At 39.7% G+C, this 20185-nt stretch overlaps 1 protein-coding gene across 3 annotated transcripts in view; it reads left to right on the top strand.

The window, feature by feature from the left end:
* Nucleotides 1–376: 376 nt before the first annotated feature.
* unc13bb (unc-13 homolog Bb (C. elegans)) overlaps nt 377–20185 on the top strand; it is a 73582-nt gene continuing 53773 nt past the window's right edge. For 2 of the 3 annotated variants that reach the window (XM_077020377.1, XM_077020376.1), the window contains exons 1-7: nt 377–618; nt 9383–9412; nt 14873–14972; nt 17291–17408; nt 17985–18108; nt 19425–19498; nt 20018–20063. In XM_077020377.1, coding sequence (XP_076876492.1) covers nt 597–618; nt 9383–9412; nt 14873–14972; nt 17291–17408; nt 17985–18108; nt 19425–19498; nt 20018–20063 — 514 coding nt within the window. In that variant the 5' untranslated portion in view covers nt 377–596. The remainder of the gene's footprint in view (nt 619–9382; nt 9413–14872; nt 14973–17290; nt 17409–17984; nt 18109–19424; nt 19499–20017; nt 20064–20185) is intronic. The other variant, XM_077020378.1, reaches the window with a different exon arrangement.

Genomic DNA, 20185 nt, shown 5'->3' with positions numbered 1-20185 from the left:
TAATCCCATAAGTATACATTTTTATAATAAGTTGCTCATTATTATAAAATTATGATGTAGCATCATAAATGGTAGATGTATATAAAAATTATGAAACTACCTTCCACACAAATAAAGTTACAAAGTCAGTGTAATTTTGTCTGAGTACAAATTTACTCAGCCGCCAATTTTACACTGTTACACTGTAAAAACGTGCGTCACACCTGTTCCATCAACTTATTTATTCAACGATAGATCACGCCTCTTTGCTCTCCATTGGTTATTAGTCTTTGGTGTCCCGCCCTTTCAAGGATAATAGATGTTGAGTGGATACTTGTTATGTCATTACAATCTGGACGGTACCGCCCCCAACCCATTCCGCTGGGTTCTCCCCTCTACCCTTTTATCATGGCGATGGCACATTCGGACACCGAACGCGTCACCTGTAGAATAGTTTGGAGTAACTTAATCGCGCATCAGTAATTTGCCATATATTCGTGTTTACGCGCGTAATAAAGTAACTTGTAGTATTTGCAATGTCACTGGACAGAAGGGCTCTCTTCTGAGCCTTTTGATTTATACCAACCCAGGATTTACTCAAGAGGGAAAAGATTGGCATGTCTCTTCTCTGTGTCAGAGGTGCGTTTTTCACTTCGCTTAATTGATGTAGATTTTTAGGTTGTCATTATTGTAGTCTACGCGTCGTGTACAAAATACAATACGTTATTCACTGTTTAGATTTGTTTCTGAAAGTTAAGCGAGCAGAGGTCCCTACTGTTCTATGTACATTAGCTACTACCAGCTGCCATTTGAGTGCTGACTGTAACCAAGGTCTTTGTAATCTAGTTATCGCGTTTAAGGCAGATTGACAGCCCTTGACATAATGAAACCTATATATAAAGTCGGGTATTACCTCTTGTTGAAACGGAAAGGACTGTTGAAAATTATGTAATTTGACGTGTAAACCAACCACAACGTACCAGCTGTTTCTCCAAGTCAACGTATTAAGTCAGTGATTGTGATGCCGTTACTTTCTGACTGCTGTCACGAGGTAAACACACAGATTCACAAATTCTATTGTTCAACAAAACAAGTATTAACTTATTAGAGAGGAACTATCACTATACACCATATATTATTACTCATTTAAATTAAATTAATAAAGATTTTTCATATCTGTTGTCATTACCATGTAGGCCCGTGTGCCAATTTAACCTTTCTGTTATGTGTATGTATTATATTATTTCATAAAATACCCAACAAGTCATCCAACTTAATGTTTATCACTGATATAATAATAATAATAATAATAATAATAATAATAATAACAACAGTAATAATAGTAATAATACATTATTATTTAGTCATTGATGTTATATGGAAATATTTATAGAGATTATGGAGTGCCCTATATGAGTACTCTGATCTGTGTGTATGTGTGTGTGTGTGTGTGTGTGTGTGTGTGTGTGTGTGTGTGTGTGTGTGTGTTTGTGTGTGTGTGTGTGTGTGTAGAAGGGAAGTTACTCCTGTACACATTCATAGAAATTTGGTCAACATTTCCACAGTCCCTTGCTATATGGTTGTGTCCTAGTGCATTTTCAGGGATGTGTCTCTGTGTCAAGCTGCCTCTGCTTGATGGTGTGGTATTGCATTAGGATGAAAGAGCACACTGCTTATATGGCCTTTATTATTACACAGATTGATTTAAGCAGAGAGAAGACCTGGTGAGCTGGCTAATAAGACAGAATGATTGATTATGGTCGTCATATGTTGATGACAGGTTTTCAAAAACACCTTATTTCTGTGCAAATACATTTCAGAAAGTGTAATGTTTGAACAACAGAGAAGGGATGATCTGTTTTCACAATTGTTTTTTTCAGGACTGATACCAATACCAATTATTAATAATCAAAGATATCTACTGATATTTGGGGCTTATATTCATTTACCATAAATTTGATGCTCATATTTTGAAAAATCACAAGAATGAAATGTTTACTCAAAATTCACTTTAAATGAACATAATATTTAGTATTAGAATATTCTAAAAAATAAAGCACTTTGAGCTTTAGACTATAGAAGTAGCTGTGACCTGGCAAACTTGTCACAGCACTTGTGGTGTTTATAGGCTTTAGGCACACACAGTCCGAACACATTTAGTGTACAGAAGAAGCCGTGTGGGTCTGCACATGGTGTTGCACCCAGGCACAGAGACCTCACCCTCACCAAACAGGTGTGATGTTTCAGGAAGGCTTCCTGCTGCATGCACTGGTCAGGTTTGTGTGGTCCATGTGTAAAGGTATAAGGGCCGTCACCTCAAAGTGTGTGTGCAAGAGCTCTTTGGTTCAACCTCAATGTGTTTTCATCTTTCCTGCCCTCATCTGTCTGCCCTGTGCTGCTGCTGTGTGTGTGTGTGTGTGTGTGTGTGTGTGTGTTTGAGAGAGAGAGAGTGAGATCTCTGTGTCGACCTCGACATGTTCTCATCTTTTCTGCTGCCGTCTGTCTGTGCTCTGCTTCTCTGTCCACTCTGAGCTGAACTGTCTACTCTGTCTGTGATGCTCTACGCATGGACAGACAGACAGACAGATAGATACATACATACATAGACAGATATATAGGTCTACATACAAGAGACATATCAAGATAGGAGATGTATTAATTGGGAAAAGTTTCACAGTAAAATTGTGTAACATTGACTGCACTAAAATAAATTAAAATAAATCACCAGTGAGACTGCAGCACACAGGGTGGTTGCAGTGTGAGGCAAGAAATAATGTTTACACAACTGAAAGAGATTAATTAGTGGATGCATTTACCGAGAATCATCCTCTCTGTGGCAGAAAACAGAATATGGATGCTGCATAGATCCCTTCAAAATTAGGCCAACCCCAAAACCAACAAACTGGGAAGACATTTCTCCAATTTTCCTTACTCCACAAACATGAGTTCTAATGTGTAATGGGTATTGGTAACAGATTTGGAAGAGGTCAGTATATTGAGTGACAGCCATCCATGAGATTCCAGCGATCCCTGCTTCTGTGTATTGCCAAACTCTCCTCCTTTGTAACGCTATGATATCGTCAACGTTGTGCACCAGATGCAAGGTTTCTCACGCTTCTAATATTAGTTTAGGCTTGGCCATCATCATGAGCTTCGTCTGACACTTGTTTTGAATATTTAACACAGCTGCATGATGCTGACAAAATGTCACATGTTGCACCAGAAACATGTGTGTCACCTGGTACAGCAGGTAGAGCATGGTGCAGGTAGCCCCAAGGGCATGCTCCCGGACACACATACTGTCCTATTGATTACTATTGAAGTTGCTCTTAAATAAAATCATCTGCCAAATGTTGTAAATGTAAAAAATCCTGATGAACTGGTTGGTAAAACATTAGTGAAATCTTAGTGTGACATGGTTTTAGACTGGCTTGATGACTTGATTAATCCAGCAGTCCATGGACCACTCATCAATAACGTGAGACTGGTCAGAATGAGTAATACATCCAATCATGCGTTTACTCATTTACATTTCAAGATCTCGTCAACACAAAGGCGATATCACAATATACATTACTAGATTAAAATAGATTTTTCTTACATATGACTTCCTAAGTATTTCTGGTCTACAATTTTCTGAAGTAGGCTGCAACCCCCCCCCCCCCCCCCCCCCCCCCCCCCCATCTCATTTATTGACTGAGGTTAATTTGAAAATGATCAAATCCCTAAAGGTTAAACTCATAAAAGTAAAGGTTTGACTATGTGCATGTGTGTGTGTATGAAAGAGAGCAGAGAGTCCACATCAACTCAGCACTGCTCTGCCCTCACCTGCCACCCTGTCCCGCCTTTGTCTTCTGTAAGGACCCCAGGCCAATGGAAAAGAAGCACTGTTGAGATCACACACTATATGTTTGAATTGACATTTTCATTAGTCCGTGTGATGTATTTTGAATTGCTCACAACATGATATGATACAGGCTGAACACCTGTACTGGGAGGGACAGGTGGGGCCCATCTGTGCTCATGAAACCACTTACACGGTGAGGCAAGGATTCTGAATCAGAATTGTTTTAGCCGACATCCTATTATAGCCTTTGTTACAGCTGTCTTATTGTGGCATTGTGGAAGCACTTTTGCTTTAAATGATTTTTAATGATTAATGATGCTGTAGTTAGTGTGAACATATGGCACAAAGAAAAGCCTGGCACAGATGTGCTAGAAAAAAAGATGTTTTAAAAATACTGAATGGGATCAAAGAGGCCATCGTTTAAAAAAATTGCACCAATTACAGAGTATATTCAAAGTGAGGCTCCGCTGTGATCTTTGTGCCACAATGTATTTCTGAAGAAAAAAACATGCCTCCTATTATTTAATATTTAGTTGAGAATTGAAAAAGCTTCTGTTAGGTTAAGAGGTATCTCAGGATGTAGTGAGTGACCGAGGTGGATGGAGAGAGAAGGGAAAGAGGTAGAAAGAGGGAGGGAGATTGAGAGGAGAGGGGAGAGGCAGTGAGATTGGGACGATAATCCTCTGTCCATCTGCTGTGCTCCTTTGTCCAGTCGTCCAGCTGAATCACTGGCTTCTCCTCACTGACTCCACAGTGCCAAATGCAAACAGCAAATTCTGGCAGGCACTGCAAGAGCCACCAACCCCCACTTCCTGTTTCCTGTTACACACTTCCTGCCTGCCTAAAGTGATTCCTAGTTTCAGTCCTGGAAAGCTCCAGATCCCAGTTCTGCAGACGTTTTCCCTTCACTAATATGTTCATTTTATGTGATAGTGTAAGGAAACACCACTTTGTGCAGTGCTCTTCTTTAGGGTTTAGCAGAGAGAATGATACACATGAATAACATTCAACTCTCAGGATGGCTGTCATGTGACCTAAGAGCCAGGCACCAGCGCTGTTAATCTTCATGGCAGACCCCACTGACTTAATGCACCAGAATGTTGCCACTGGTCTCAGCAGGGTCACTTAGTTGAAAATTCAAAAATCAATTTCAAAAAGTCAATAAAAAAAGTCAAAATTCCTTTTCCTCCATGACCAAAAATCCTGCATTACCTTATCAATTAATATCTGACAAGGTTGTTAGTGAACAACTACAGCAGCAAACACGTGACGTCATGTCACGTGACTCTTTCTACTGCAACCAGAATATACAGTCCTGGCCTGCTTTTCCTGTGAAATGAGTTTAGTCCACAAGTTAAGTAGGACTCATCTACACTAGAGATTTCCAGTCCAGCGGCTTGGAAAGTCCAGCTACATTCTGAAGGCTTTGACTGCCTGCTTATGGCCTCTGATTCACAGTGTAAATGATGACCCATTTCTCACACCAAGTGCCACGTGTACAGGACTAAGCTATCTTCTGAGAGAGGATTCAAACATTTAATATCTAAGCAAAAAACAAGAAAGTCAACATGTCATTAGGGTTTCTGAGGCAACCAGAATCGAATCTAACCTAAAAGATAAGCCTGTTCCATGATTATCCTGCAGCGAACTGCAACATTAGGAGGAGTCCTCAGGGCCTTAAGTTACCAGGGAAAAGTTTGCAGCGTGCCTAATTCCTGTTTTCCATCATGAGTGCCTTTTTTTGGTCTGCATCCTGCTGATGGTTTTGTTGTAATTTGCATGTCCTCGCATAAGCAAGTAAGCTTGTTACTTTACATTGGCTCGTCTTGTGCTGATTTGTATCTTAGACTTCAAAGTGATCAGATGTGACTGAGCTGGTGCATTAGCTGTCTAAGCCATATTCAGCCAGAACAGCTGTTACTGTACTACTAAGCTAAATTAAAACTCACCCTCATCCAGCCTTTAATATACAGGTTAGGACTATACTTAGGCTAGGCAGCATTTTATATTGTTCAGGCCCTAGATTGTTTATTTTCCTTTACTATGTAATCCAAAATGATTCCACATAAGTAACTTCACTGAACTGTAGAGATGTTCAAAATTATACTGAAGTTCACAAAGTTTCTAGAGAAACTCAGCTTTAACCAAGAGATGGCTTGCTGATCTGTTTGTTGAACACCGTTGCCAGTTGTTGCTATGGAAGTCCAAAGATAAAGAACTGATCTGCACTCTTGGAACTTTAGAACCCCATGCAGTGAATGTTCTGATTTAAACATCTACCTTTTCACATACTAACTGGTTCCTCCTCCTACTAATTCTGCACTTTGCTTGAATACTTAATGAAGGACCTCTGTCTGAAACGTCCTGTTTCTCAGTAAACTGTGTATTTCATTAGTTTTTAATATCTCTCTAAATAAAATATGTTTGGTGTCCAAATTTGCACTCTAGCTGTACAGCCCTGCTATAAGATGACTATGATGAGGCATACAATGAAAAACAAACAAACAACAAAAGAGTGAACTATTCTTCTTGGCCTTTGATAGTGCCTTACTTTCCTCCTACTGTCCAATGTATCCACTACATCAGTTTTTACCATCTGTTTTGCCAGTTTTTTCATCTGTTAACATTCAGCGTCACTTCCAAGGTAGAGGAGGATGTTTTTCTAAGATCCTAAACTTTGGAATAGTGTTCAGAGTATATAGAGTGTTCGGAAGTACAGTATGCGTTTAAGTAAGTGTACATACACTACCAGTCAAAAGCTTAGACACACCTACTCTTTGTTTATTTTGGATATTTTCCTACATTTTTAAACAACAGTGGAGGTATCAAAACAATGAAATGTGAGTAGGCTTTGTTAAACACAAGCTTAAAGAAATTCTCACAGGGTGAAGGAATAAATTTCTGAACTAAATGAATCCTATGATTCAATGGCCCATACATGGATATGGATACTCGAATGCTTAAGGCTGTATATCAACAAGACTCACAGAGACTTCAGTGGGGCTGTGCAAGACAACATTTGAGGCCAACTTCAAGCCAATGGCACAATTCACCATCAAGTGTGGGATTTTCCAAGGGGATGCCCTGTCCCCACAGCTGTTCTACACATGTCTCAGAGAGTTGAAACCAGTGCCATCATGGGTGTATAAACCTCTGCACAGCATATAACGCTGGAAAATCATGGAAGTGGCTGATATGGATAAATCCTACTGCTGGCTGGAAAAGGCTGGGCTGAAAGACAGCACAGAGGCGCTAATCATGGCAGCACAGGAACAAGCTCTGAACACAAGATCAATAGAGGCTGCATCTATCCAGACGCAGGCTGTGCAAAGATGCCCCTGAAATGATCCAGCTCTTAACAGCAGGGTGCAAGAAGACAGCAGGCAGTATAGTACTGTACATGGAACAGCACAACAAAGTGGCTGGTGTAATATACAGAAACACCTGAGCTGAGTATGGGCTGGAAGTGACAAGTGGGACACTCCCCAACCAGAAAGTGATGGAGAACAACCAAGAAAAAATCCTGTGGGACATCCAGATACAAACTGATAAAATGGTAATGGCTAACCAATCGGACATTGTGGTGATGGGCAAACAGCAGAAAAGGACTTTGGTGATAGATGTGGTGATGTCTAAACTGGAGGAGTGGCTCTAACAGATCCCAGGAACAACACTTGAGATCTCCATCTAGAAGAGTGCCGATCTACATCTAGAAGACGACTATCACTATTTATATTTGTCTTACAATCAAATTAGACCATTAGATTGAAATGCCTCTAAAATGATGAAAAATATACATTCAGTCCTGTTGACTGCTGTTGGCTGTGTTTAAGTATAATCCAGTGATGGGTGCTAGTCATGTTGTACTCTCATCTACCTGCTGGATTCCTCCAGCTGCTGTCCGAATGCTGGCTATGATAATCTCTAAATCCACACTGAATCCCCTAACAGTCATCGTGTGTGTACAAAAGCAGCTTATTTTTTTCATTTGTGCACTTCTAAAAATATTAAGATAACATTTGCTTCGAGGAAATCTGAAATCTGTTTTAAATAATTTTGTTATAAATAGAAAATAATATTTTAAACTGTTTGAATCTGAAAAAAAAAGTTTTTATGTAGCTCAATGGATAACACCACTGATGTTGGTACAGGAGCCTATGGGACTGAATCCCACCAAGAGTGAGCACATTCCCAATGTGGTCCCTTAGGCAAGGACCTTAATGCTAATTGCGTACCTCATTAACAATGAGCAATAATAATAATAGAGGCACACATTCCCAGGTCTCTGGTAGAGGACCTATATATATACACATGTCCAACCGCTCATTAACGCAAATGTCAAATCAACCAATCACATGGCAGAAACTCAATGCATTTAGGCATGTAGACATGTAGGGAAGTGCATAAACTGCTCAAAATCGAAACAACCACACATGACCAAGCAACCCACCAGAACCACCATAACTAACACAAGAAACATAACACGCCACCACCACCAAAAAAAAAAAACAATTTAGATTTTACTCTCACTGATATGTTGTTGTCTTAAGGCTGCACAGCTGTTTAGTGCAAATCCCTTGAGTTCCCGTCACATGTGGAAATGCTCTAACTTTCACTAACATTTCCCTGAGTTCTACTGTTGTTTTTCTATGATTTGATTTCATCAAATGTAATTGATCACCAATCACGATCATTCACGATTTTTTTCAGACCACATTCCTTCCTCGAAGATGATGTTTCTCCACTGTCCTTCCACTTTTTAATAATGCATTGGACAGCTCTTATACCAATTTTAGTAGTTTCAGCAATCTTCTTAGATGTTTTCTCTACTTGATGCATCAGTTAGTGTTAAATCACTTGTTGCCAGCTGAAACACATCATTTAGCCAGGCAGTATGAGAGAGAGAGGCAGAGATTAAAAAATTGCAGTAAAGTACACAAAGTTTCCTGAGAAACAGGATGTTTTGAACAGAGGTCAAAGGTCCTTCATCACCTGTGCGAAGTAGTGTGAAGCAAGTCCCGAAACGTCCTGCTTCTCTGGAAATTTTTAGTACTTTAGTACAATTTTTAATATCTCCAGTTACTCAACTGGAATCTTCTTTATACTGTATATACATAAGATTTATCTTTGTAAAATGTTTAATTAAGGTACTTTATCATGTAAAATACCGTAGTTTTTTGCTCTATTGAAAGCATTCTGAAATTTTTGATATTGGAATATGCTATATAAATGAAAATGATTATTTTTAGTGTCTCACTTTTGTTTTGTGATGTAGTTAATATGCTCCACAAGCCCAAAGCAGCAGTAGTTTTGCAAACAGAGGTTAGCATGGCTGCAGTCGGGAGTTTCAGTACTGGAAGCCTCTGAGAAGAAGGCGGCAGGGTTAATGAATGAGGTCAAAAAACACCATTAGACTGTCTAGTACCTAGTCTGAAAAGTTGCAATCTCAGTTTTGTTTATTGAAACTGCTGGATGTATTATATTGGCTTATTTTTGTCATTTATTTTACATTCTAACCTCCCGCCCTCTCTCTCTCCTTTCTTTCCATTATTTTAGTAAAGAAAGCCAAACTTCAGGGTCCACCAGGTAAGTTCAATATTTTTACAGTGTCTAAACTTATTTATTCAGTTACTCCTCTTTTATCTATGATACATCTTAATATAAGACTTGACCTTTCTGTAGACCTGCTAGGATAAACTCTTTAGTTTGATGGATACAGTTTGATAGGCCTATGGTTGACAGGATTTCCCATAGTCCAGGTTATGTCGTGGTCCACATTGCATGAGAATTCTAGTCCTGTGTCTCAGATCAGCAATTGTCTCTGTGCTATAACACTTGTCACAACTCATGAAAAGCCTGGTGAGAGCAGGTAAGAAAGTAAAAAGGAAGAAAGGACCTTGTGCTACTACTCAACTACCCTTAAAATACTTGTTAACAACACAGCTAAAGTTTTATTTCAAATTCAAACTATGGCACTGAAGTCATCAGCTTTCATTCCATAGTGCTTATTGCTTAGTGATTTATAGTTTGTTTGATCCAATGTTTCATTTAGCATAGTCATTACAAGAAATTGCCACAGCAGACAAGAACTCGGATGTTGCTGTGTTCCATGTCCTGGACAAACACAGGATCAGGCCAGCAGGCTGCTGTGCTGGCCTTATGCCTGTTTTTATGGCTGAAGGTAAACAGGCCTGCCAACCTTGCCTCTGTGGCTGGCAGTTGCCTCTTTTGTTTCCATGTAATCCAATGTTTGCTTAGCTTTGTAAACTACACCCGGGGCACTTCACACCCTCTCCACACCTCTCTCAGTGGCACAGTTGTCCTCAAGCTAAACAGTACGTGTGACCTGCTTCGGGTGCAAGGAAATTAATTATGTCAGGATTTGATTGTGGGCATAATGGATTTTTATATTTTCCTGTTGAGTAGCTATGTTTTTCCTTAGTTTTTTAATTAATCTGCCCAGTAGCTAATGTAAGTGAGCTTCCTGTATATTCCTATGAATATTCCTACTTAAAGACTAAAAGCTGAGAAAATGCATAAACTGAGAAGAAATGTATAGAATGAGAAACTGAGAAGTTCAGAGGAACATATGGAGTTCAGAACAGAGGACACACACAAAAAGCAGAGTGCTTTTTGCTTTGAAGGTGAACAGATATCAGAATGATAAACCACAGACATCACCAGGGCTGTGTGTGTGTGTGTGTGTGTGTGTGTGTGTGTGTGTGTGTGTGTGTGTGTGTGTGTGTGTGTGTGTGTGTGTGTGTGTGTGTGTGTGTGTGTGTGTGGTTGTGGTGGGGGGGTGGGGTGGCATGTAGTAATTCGGGTCTATGTCCTGCAGCATAATTTGGTTTTAATAAACCTGAGATGCAAAATAATTCTTGGTGGTATAGAAACACTCAGAAATTAAGCCTTGAAGGCCCATGCCTAAACCCCTGGACATCAGAACTAACAGAACTGCCTCACACAAATTTTGGCACACACATACATCATAAGAATTTCACACAGGCATGGAACAGTCTGTGCAGAGGGACTGCAGCGATCAGTATAGTACAACTATCACTCTCTCATTGTTCATCAGGAATCCAATGCAAAACATCAGCTCCTGGATGCACATTTCAATTTAATCCAAAAATGAACAGGTGTCAATAATGAAGAGAACCCATATGGCACACCACTGGTTGGTTAGTCCTGTAGTGCCCTGTACAACCTTTAAGATATTTTAAACCTGAATTATTCATCTATATAGGTTTAATACCAAACAAACGTATGAAAAATGTAGTTAACTGTCGTGCCTTTCATCCCTCTGCCCACCGATCCAGTTCACTGTTTTTATAAGATCGTTGTGCTCAGTGCACCAGGCTGGTGCCACAGCTCCTGTGATTTTTTGTCTTCATTGTCTTATGCCGTTCCTGCAATTCCCAGCAGAAGTAATGGGAAATGCTGTGGAATTTGTGTGTGAAAGAAAAAAATGTAGTCCTGTTGATCCTCCCAGATGCCGAGGCATTAGTGAATAGAGGTTTCCTGTCTCTCGGGTCACCAGCGCTAATGGCCTGCTGTTGCAACTATCCCAGAGGGAAGCAGACTGTAGCAGAACTCACCTAGTGGCTCTCTCAAATAAAGACAGAGTTTTCAACCAATACAATTTATTTATTTGTTTGTTTGGTTGTTTGTTTACATGGTTTTATTCAGTGCTACTGTGGTTTCTTGGTTTAGGCTATTTTGCAGTGTTGTTAAAAACAAAATGGTGTAATTATCTTTGCTGTTACATTAGGATATCTGCAGAACTGTGTCTCTCCTTCTCCACTTCGCCCAGCACGGGATCCCCCTCCTGCAGGTTATGGCTGCTGTTTTTCCTGTCCAAATGCATGGCTCACCCATGAAGGGCTCCTTAGCGGAGATTTATCAGGTGTAGGGAAGTAAAGTACTTAGATTCTGCTTCCTATGGTCCTGTATTTAGCAACACAACTGCCATACAAGACAAAAAGCTGTTGTTGGCTATTTGTTGGTACTTGCAATGGTCTGGTCTTTTGTATTCTTATTTCAGTCCCAATTCTCTTAGACTCCCTCTTTTGGTACAGCATCCTTTTTAATCTATATAATTACAAAATCTTCTTTAAAATGAACCATAATGTTATTTTATTCCTAAAATTTTTGGTAGAATGTTTTGTTTTACCGAGACATCACAAATCCCTATGAGCAAGACCACGGAGGAAACTGAAGATCGGAGGTTCTGTTTAAACAGCTGATGCTGCTCACTGCTCGTATCACAGGCCACACCCATCTCTATAGTCCTGGGTAGACACACATGCATTTCTGTGTGCCTGTGATAATCTACAGCAAGTAGTGTGTAATGTTGTATGTGCATGCAAACGTGTGTGTGTGTGTGTGTGTGTGTGTGTGTGTGTGTGTGTGTGTGTGTGCTCATGGCTCTAAATCCCCGTCCCTTCTGCTGCTGTGGTGTGATGGGCGACAGAGAGCTGGACGTGCGTGTGGAGGGGGATGGTGAGGGTGAAAGAGTGCTATTGGATACACGTCACACCCCCAGTGCACTCCTCTTTCAGAAAGAGGAAATGAACAGGCTTGCTTATGTCACCGTGTCTGTAATCGCCCTGCCACCACTGGCTTTTAAGATTTTATAAGACAGGGTGCGTGAGTCCAACGTTGGGAGATCTGTGATAGAATGCAGGCCTCTACCTCATGCCACGTAGAACCTGAGCAGAGACATAAACATAAATAAAACATAACATAAAAGAAAACATTCCAAATTTGATAAAAATATAATATAAAGACCTGTCTGTTTTTTAACCTGTCATTTTTACCTTTACATCTTTACTACTTTGAGCATTCTGCAAAAAAAGCATTCTTCTTTTTTTGGCCTACTTGAATAGATTGTTTCTAAAACACATTTTTCTGATACTGTATATTTTTGCCCTCTGTTTGAAAAACTCTGTTAATGCTCTTTAAGCCCCACCTCCTTTTTCATCACGTTATCCACTCTGTTTTGATTGGTCCACCACCAGAGTGGTTCAGCCCTTGCATGTTCTGCCCATCTGGCAGCCGCCAAACTGTCCTTGAAAATGATGATTATTTGTCATTGGTTTATTAATTATAATGTATTATCAAACGTTTATTAGTAAAAACTAGGTAAACATTGCCTTAGAAGTCATTATGACAGTGTCCGGTGCTTTCCAGGATGCCAGTCACATGGAAAATGTCATGCCAGTCACATAGAAAGTAGAGCTTTAATGGATAAAATTGCAACCACTCAAAAACTCATGATGTAATCCAAATCAAGCAAACAATAACCAGCAGTTAACTGGTAAATAGAGAAGATGTATATGATCAGACAAACGACCCTCAGATGGTGAACCCCCTAATGGGCCACGCCCACCAGAGGAACAAACACAACAAAACAAGAATGCAGATTGCAATCATAATATTAGAACTTGTAATCATAAATCCAGCACTACAAATATTGAATGAATATTGAACACCAATTGACATACTTCTACACAATTTTAAATAAATGTGAGCCTGCGGCTGATCTCACTAAATTCAAATTAGCTGAGAAGAGCTCTGGGTCTATGGCTTAACCACAGCTAAAAGCTCCACAACTGAACACTTGTAGTAACTACCTTGTTTGGTTTAAACATCACATATCCACCAATGATGACACATACTTGCAAGTTGTGCACCCGATTCTTATGTTGGGCCATGCAATATTGGAACTGCTCCATCCTTCAGGAGTAAGTGATGTGAAAATCCACTATCGAACTGCACACAGGTACAGTGGTACGAATTAATTTCAACCACTGACTTCTTTGTGGTTCTATCAGAGCATACAAAGGAATCAGTCGGAAATGTGTATAATGCCCTCTTCAGTGAAGAAAGAGCCCTTGACTCATGTGGAGGAGCTCAAGTATCTTGGGATCTTGTTCACGAGTGAGGAGAGGGTGGTCGTTCACAAGTTTACACAAGTTTACACAAGCCCAAAGTAGTGAACAAAATAATTAGATTGTGGACACAATTGGTGGAAATTAGTTTTCAGAGGTGTCAATTCCAGTTTCAGAAAGTAAAAGTCCTCACCAGGCTTTTGCTCAGGCTTCCTGGATTGTGTTGATTCCACTAATTTTACCTGGATTGCACTAATTAGAAAATCTAGCAAGCTTGAGCAAAATCCTGGTGAGGACTTTTACTTTCTGAACCTGGAATTGACACCTCTGTTAGTTTCTTGGTGTCTGGGTTTCTGGGCTCTCTCTTAGAGATAGGGTGAGGAGTTCGGTCATCCAGGAGAGGCTTGGAGAAGAGCCACTGCTGCTCCCCATAGAGAGGATCCAGCTGAGGGGCTTCAGGCATCTGGTCCATATGCCTCCTGGACACCGACCTGGTGAGGTGTTCCGGGCATGTTCAATTGGGAGGAGACCGCAGCGAAGACCCAGGACATGATGGAAAGATTATATCAGTTCTGGGAATGAAGGAGAGGGAGGCCTAGGCCTCTCCTTAAGCTGCTGTCCCTGCAATAAGTCCCTGGATAAGTGGGGGAAGATGGATGGATAGATGGATGGATGGACAAATGATTCACAATGAAGGACACAGCACCTTCTCTGCTACGGAACTGAATGAATATTTCCCAGCTTCCAGGACTTGCTATGTGTTGAAAAATATGAAAAAATCTAACGAGATTACATTATCTTCTAAAAACAAAAATGGCTGCCAATGAGGCATTCCAGTGAGGCATTTCAGCAACCTGAGAAAAGTGGTTAATTACTGAGACAGTTACTCTGGCATGTAGTCTGGCATTTGTAAGTATGAAGATCATTTACATGCAAAAAATCTGTGCACTAAAGGCTTTCTCACATCCCTTTAAAGGTGTACACTTTAGACCATGCTATACTGTACCAAGCCCAATGTTTATCTTCTTCTCTCTTTGCATTATAGGCCTACTTACATTTTAGCACTTTCACTGTGATGGTTCATAATAGACTTCTTTCTTTCTGCCACGCTCTTCCATTACTTTCTCACTCAACCTCTTCTTTTTTATTGCAGACAAATTCAACACCTACGTCACCCTGAAGGTGCAGAATGTCAAAAGCACGACAATTGCGGTGCGGGGGGAGCAGCCATGTTGGGAGCAGGACTTCATGTTGTGAGTCAACAGTACAGCACCATTGACCTCACTGCTAACATGCTATCTGTGCTAATACTGAAGGAAACACAAGGGAAACACAGTTAGCATCATTCAGATGAGCTCACGATGAGGGGTACCTATTCAGTTCATTTAATTGTTGGAAACTAGCATTAGCTTGGTTGCATATCATTTTATCCTTTTATAGAACAAGGGATGAGGTAGGAGAGTTTAGTTAGCCGTGATCTGAGAAAATGATGCCATATCGAGTGGTGGGATCAGGATGAGGACTATGCTGGAGGTTGGGACAGAGGTCACAATTGGGGAAGTTTAAAAAAATTGTAATGACTTCTATAATTTTCCTTTTAAAACTTTTGTTTCTATTTGTTGTAAGTAATATTAATTTAAGCCAAGAAGCAACTCATTATCTCCTCTTTGCAAACAAACAAGCACCTCCATGTTGTATCTGTGGTCCTGATAAATGGTGTAATTAGACTATTGATGTCAATTGGGTTTGATGACATTAATGGAAACGTCACTGTGTTTTTAATGTTGCGCTCACAAATGGATTACATCAGTTGGGTCTGAAGGATATAAAAGAAGGCCCTTCAGGCATTTATCCTGTCTCATAAATACCTGACACCTCAATAAAGAGGATAAGGTGAAGGCTGGCATTTCCTATGCGTGCGTGTGTGTGTTTATGTGTGTGCAGTGTTTATGGTCCAACACAGTGAAGGTATAAATAATTGCTGTCCCTGCTCTGCTATAAAAAATCACCTGACTAAAGTAAGTAAACACATACCAGTGATCTTTGTGTGTTTATAATGTTGAAAGAGTTGGTCAAAAGCAGATCAGCATCAGTACAATGTCTGCATGTTCAGAGTAGCAGCTATATCTGCTTGCTCACGTCACCACCTGTAAAAGCACAGTAGGGACTGAAACCCCGTTACACTGACTCTCCTGAGCTCCTGCTAATGTACAGTGGGTTGTGGGCATTCTCACCCAACACTCCACAAGCTAAGCAGCTGTTCCCTCTCTTTCAGCACCACAGAACAGCCTTTGTTTTGGTGTTTGTTGGTTTTGTTTTTGTTGGTGAAAGGTGGTCTGTTTATGTGACTCTGCAGCATTGGAAAGAATACCAGGAGATTCAACGAAATTGCCACCCTCAGACAGTGTCTTCTCAATTATAGCTTCCCTTTACTGATAGACAGATAATTTGACAGGAAGAGACATTACCTTGTGTCTGACGGATCAACATCGACTAGTGAATCATTACAGTCTAGACTATCTGGGGCCCCATTTCTCATGTATTAAAATATCAACAGCAATTAGAATTGTATGAAGTCAGTTTTACAGCTCCTCACATATTTATGTTCTGTTTGCAAGTTTTCATCATTAACTTACATGTTGTTAGTGTTTACTGCAAAGATGTTTTATTGGCTGTACACCGCCTCAAAAATACTCCCAATGTCCATAACCAATTAGCTCAAATTCTTCTTCCATTTTGTAAATAAAAGATCAAAATAAATAAACACTGATAAACAAGTACATTCTTCATGATGAGTATTAGTCTTGTCTTTTAAAACTGACTGTATTCCAGCCATCAGCGCAGTGTGTGTGTGTGTGTGTGTGTTTGTGTGTGTGTGACGCTGTTTTTCCCCTGTGTGATGCACCTGGAATCTTTGAAAGCTCAGAGACAAAAGAGATGGAGCTTGTGTTAATTAGCATGGCTCTTTCATGCAGAGCTGCGTGCTCTTCTCCCACTCAGACCTCGTCCTTTGTCTGCACACTCCATGTCTTCTGATGCTTATTCTTGCACACAGCGTGCATGGAGATCTGACGCTGTAGGTCATGAAAGACCTGTAGGGCACTGGGTTTACATTTTAGGATGCACTGTGAGTGTTTTGGGGATCAGAGCTATTTGGAGGAGAGGGTCTTCAAAGCAGTGTAAAATAATGTCTTGTGCAAAGATATTTGCTAATGCTGAAATAGAAACAGTCTAATTTATAGGGGACATTAAATATACTTGTACTCTGAGTGTGTATGCATTTCAAAAATAACGTCCTTGTTGGCAACAAGTAGTTTGCTACTTGTTCAAAAACATGAATTACCTGTTGCATCATTAGTTTTGCTATACTTTTGCTAAACTATGCTTAGTTTTTTTTACATATATATATATATATATATATATATATATATATATATATATATATATATATACTAATGGCCAACTGGTGATAATATATTGAAACTAAACTGTGCTTCCTATTTGTATTTAAAAAAATACAGATTAATAAAAAATAAATGAATAACCCATATTATATCTATTATTCTCATAGTGAGATCAACCGCTTGGATCTGGGTCTCATTGTAGAGGTGTGGAACAAAGGGCTTATCTGGGACACCATGCTGGGGACAGCATGGGTCCCTCTCAAAAGCATTTGCCATGCAGAGGAGGTGAGAACACACACACACACACACACACACACACACACACACACACACACACACACACACACACACACACTCAAGATGAAGAGCATGAATAGGAAGAATATGTTTGAAGCCTTTTAATCTGGCACTGTGTAGATTATTTCTAATCTTCTGTACTTAGGTGAAAGAAACAACAATACACAGGTAAATGACCAAAGCAGGTGGTTTTAGCTTGGACATCCTTTAAAATGTTTCCCTCCCTCCTTTGGTATTTACATTTTCTGAATCTTTCTGACCTACTTTTGTTTTTTAAAGTTTGTGATAGGAGTCATGGTAGTCAAAGTCAAAGTCAAATATATTTATATTTATATAGCACTTTTTACAACACATTTTTTCACAAAGCAGCTTTACAATCGTAATGGTCCAGATCCCTAATGAGCAAGCCATTATAATAGGAAAAATCCCATATTATATTATATTGTTTACTACATAATCATGCTGCCAAACACCAGCCTATCTTATCAACCCTCTTATTTAATATATTATTAATATATTATATAATTTTCTTATTAACTTATTATTTCTCTCTAATGTCATCAGGAAGGCCCTGGAGAATGGACATTTCTGTACTCTGAGGTTTTGATGAAAGCTGAAGAAATATATGGCACGAAGAACCCTACGTCACACCGAGTCCTGCTGGACACACGCTTTGAGCTGCCCTTTGGTGTGTTAAATGTAGTATAGAATATATAGTATGATATAGTATAGTATATATAGTATGGCATAGTATAGTATATAGAGTATGATATTGTATAGTGCAAATGCATGTATGTTAAAATCCACCCTCTTCCAACAATTATTCCAGACAACTCCATGTCTTTATATTAGCAGATTTCAAGTTGACCATGTATTGCTATTACAATTAAGTAATATTCTTAATGGAAATATATACAGACACTGACAGAAGAACCTGTGTGTGTGTGTGTGTGTGTGTGTGTGTGTGTGTGTGTGTGTGTGTGTGTGTGTGTGTGTGTGTGTGTGTGTGTGTGTGTGTGTGTGTGTACATGTATATATATATACATGTATACATATATGTACATGTATATATATATATATATATAATTGCAGGACGTGTTTGGGTGCCATCAGACCAATTATCTGTAATGCACTGTGTTTATTGTATTTGATTCTTCATTTAAAAACACAACACAGCGTAAAACAGAACAGGGTTTTGCGTCACGATCAGGAGGTGGAATCTAAAGCACATGTGTAAACCTTTCTGATAGGTGGCACCTATCTGCTGCAGGCTGGGATGGTTCTGGAAGGTCAGGCTTTTCTGAAGCAGGGTCTTTGGTTTGGGAACCCGTGTGTTGTTTTTGATTGATCCCATTCAGCGTGGCTATTTCAGCTTTCATCTGCCCTCTTTGAAGCTGTAGTGTTTTGGGTTTTCTTTTCTTTTTTTTGTTCACCTGTTCTCGGTGTCTACTGTGGCTTCAAAGGTTGGTGATATGATCCAGGGACAAATGGCCCACTTTTCTGGCCATACGTATTATTATTGGTTGTATATAGTACGTTTATTACTGAATGATTAAACAAGGTGTGACTGTGTTGGCCCATAGTGGTCAAGATTGGTTGTAGTAATCATATTGCTTTTATAACTACAATGACCGCCACCTGTGCCTGTTTTTTTTACTTTCAAAGTAAAACTAGGAACTTCAGACTAGGAACGTTATGTCCCTTTACATCTGTATTAAGTTTGGGAGAATCATTTTATGCCATCTCACTTTCTCTATAGAATCCCAGCCTTGGAGGAAGCCATAGCTCCAAAAAAACAGTGATTTGGAGCACATGATGGAGTTTGAGAGCTCCTGCAAACTTGAACCAGAAATGCTGGCCTTGCATCTCTAAGGCTTTATTGTTTAATTTGAATTAGATTTAATTCACACTTCACTTGATAGTTTACGTTTCTTCTTCTGAGAAATGTCTGAGACAAACCATGCTGCTCTGTGCCATCTCATCTCATCTTTCCATCTTCACCAGAAATCCCAGAGGAAGAGGCACGGTACTGGTCCAGTAAACTGGAGCGCATCAACACTATGGGACTCCATGATGAGGTGAGGTGCCTCTTTTTAATTTTTACTTATTTGTGTGTAGTTTGTCTCCACTTCTCTCTCTAACCTTTTATCAGTTTTACAGATGACTATGATATTGTCTCACATGTGCTACGAGTGCTTAAAACGACTTCAAATTTGACTTAGAAGTGGTAATGTCTCCTAGGTGGTGTGTTTCCATCAGACCAACACTTCAGAACACTTCTACTGTATGATGTCTGTGTGTATCAAAAAAATGCCTCTTTAAACTAAACTACATGCATGGAGTAAAGGCGTGGAATAAGTGACAACAAAATGCACTGATGCTGAATTTGTCATTATGCCATTATTGTTTGTTGATTTAGGTTTTTTTGGATCGCTCATTACTTGGTTTGATGTCCCTCTTGTTTACTTGCCAAAACATGAACAAAATACCAGTGCTGTACACTGATTATGTGCAGATGATTGTACAATATCCGCATTAGTTGTAGTGATAATGGCTCTGTCTTTTTTCCTGTTCTTTCATGTCACACATGTACCCAGGATGACAAAGGGCCACACCAAATGCCTTTTGCAGCCTCTCAGTGTTGTGAGTACTTCTATACTTTTGACACTAGATGGCGGCACATATTCATTGCAGTAGCCTCTCGGCGCTTTACCAGCAGACCACACTCTTTCTGTACTTACCTGTGCGCTTGTCATGTAGTCTGA

Source organism: Brachyhypopomus gauderio, chromosome 10 (assembly GCF_052324685.1).
Source record: "Brachyhypopomus gauderio isolate BG-103 chromosome 10, BGAUD_0.2, whole genome shotgun sequence".
Classification (NCBI taxonomy): Eukaryota; Metazoa; Chordata; class Actinopteri; order Gymnotiformes; family Hypopomidae; genus Brachyhypopomus; species Brachyhypopomus gauderio.
Note: the sequence above shows the minus strand (reverse complement) of the source record. Positions and strands in the feature narration are given on the sequence as shown.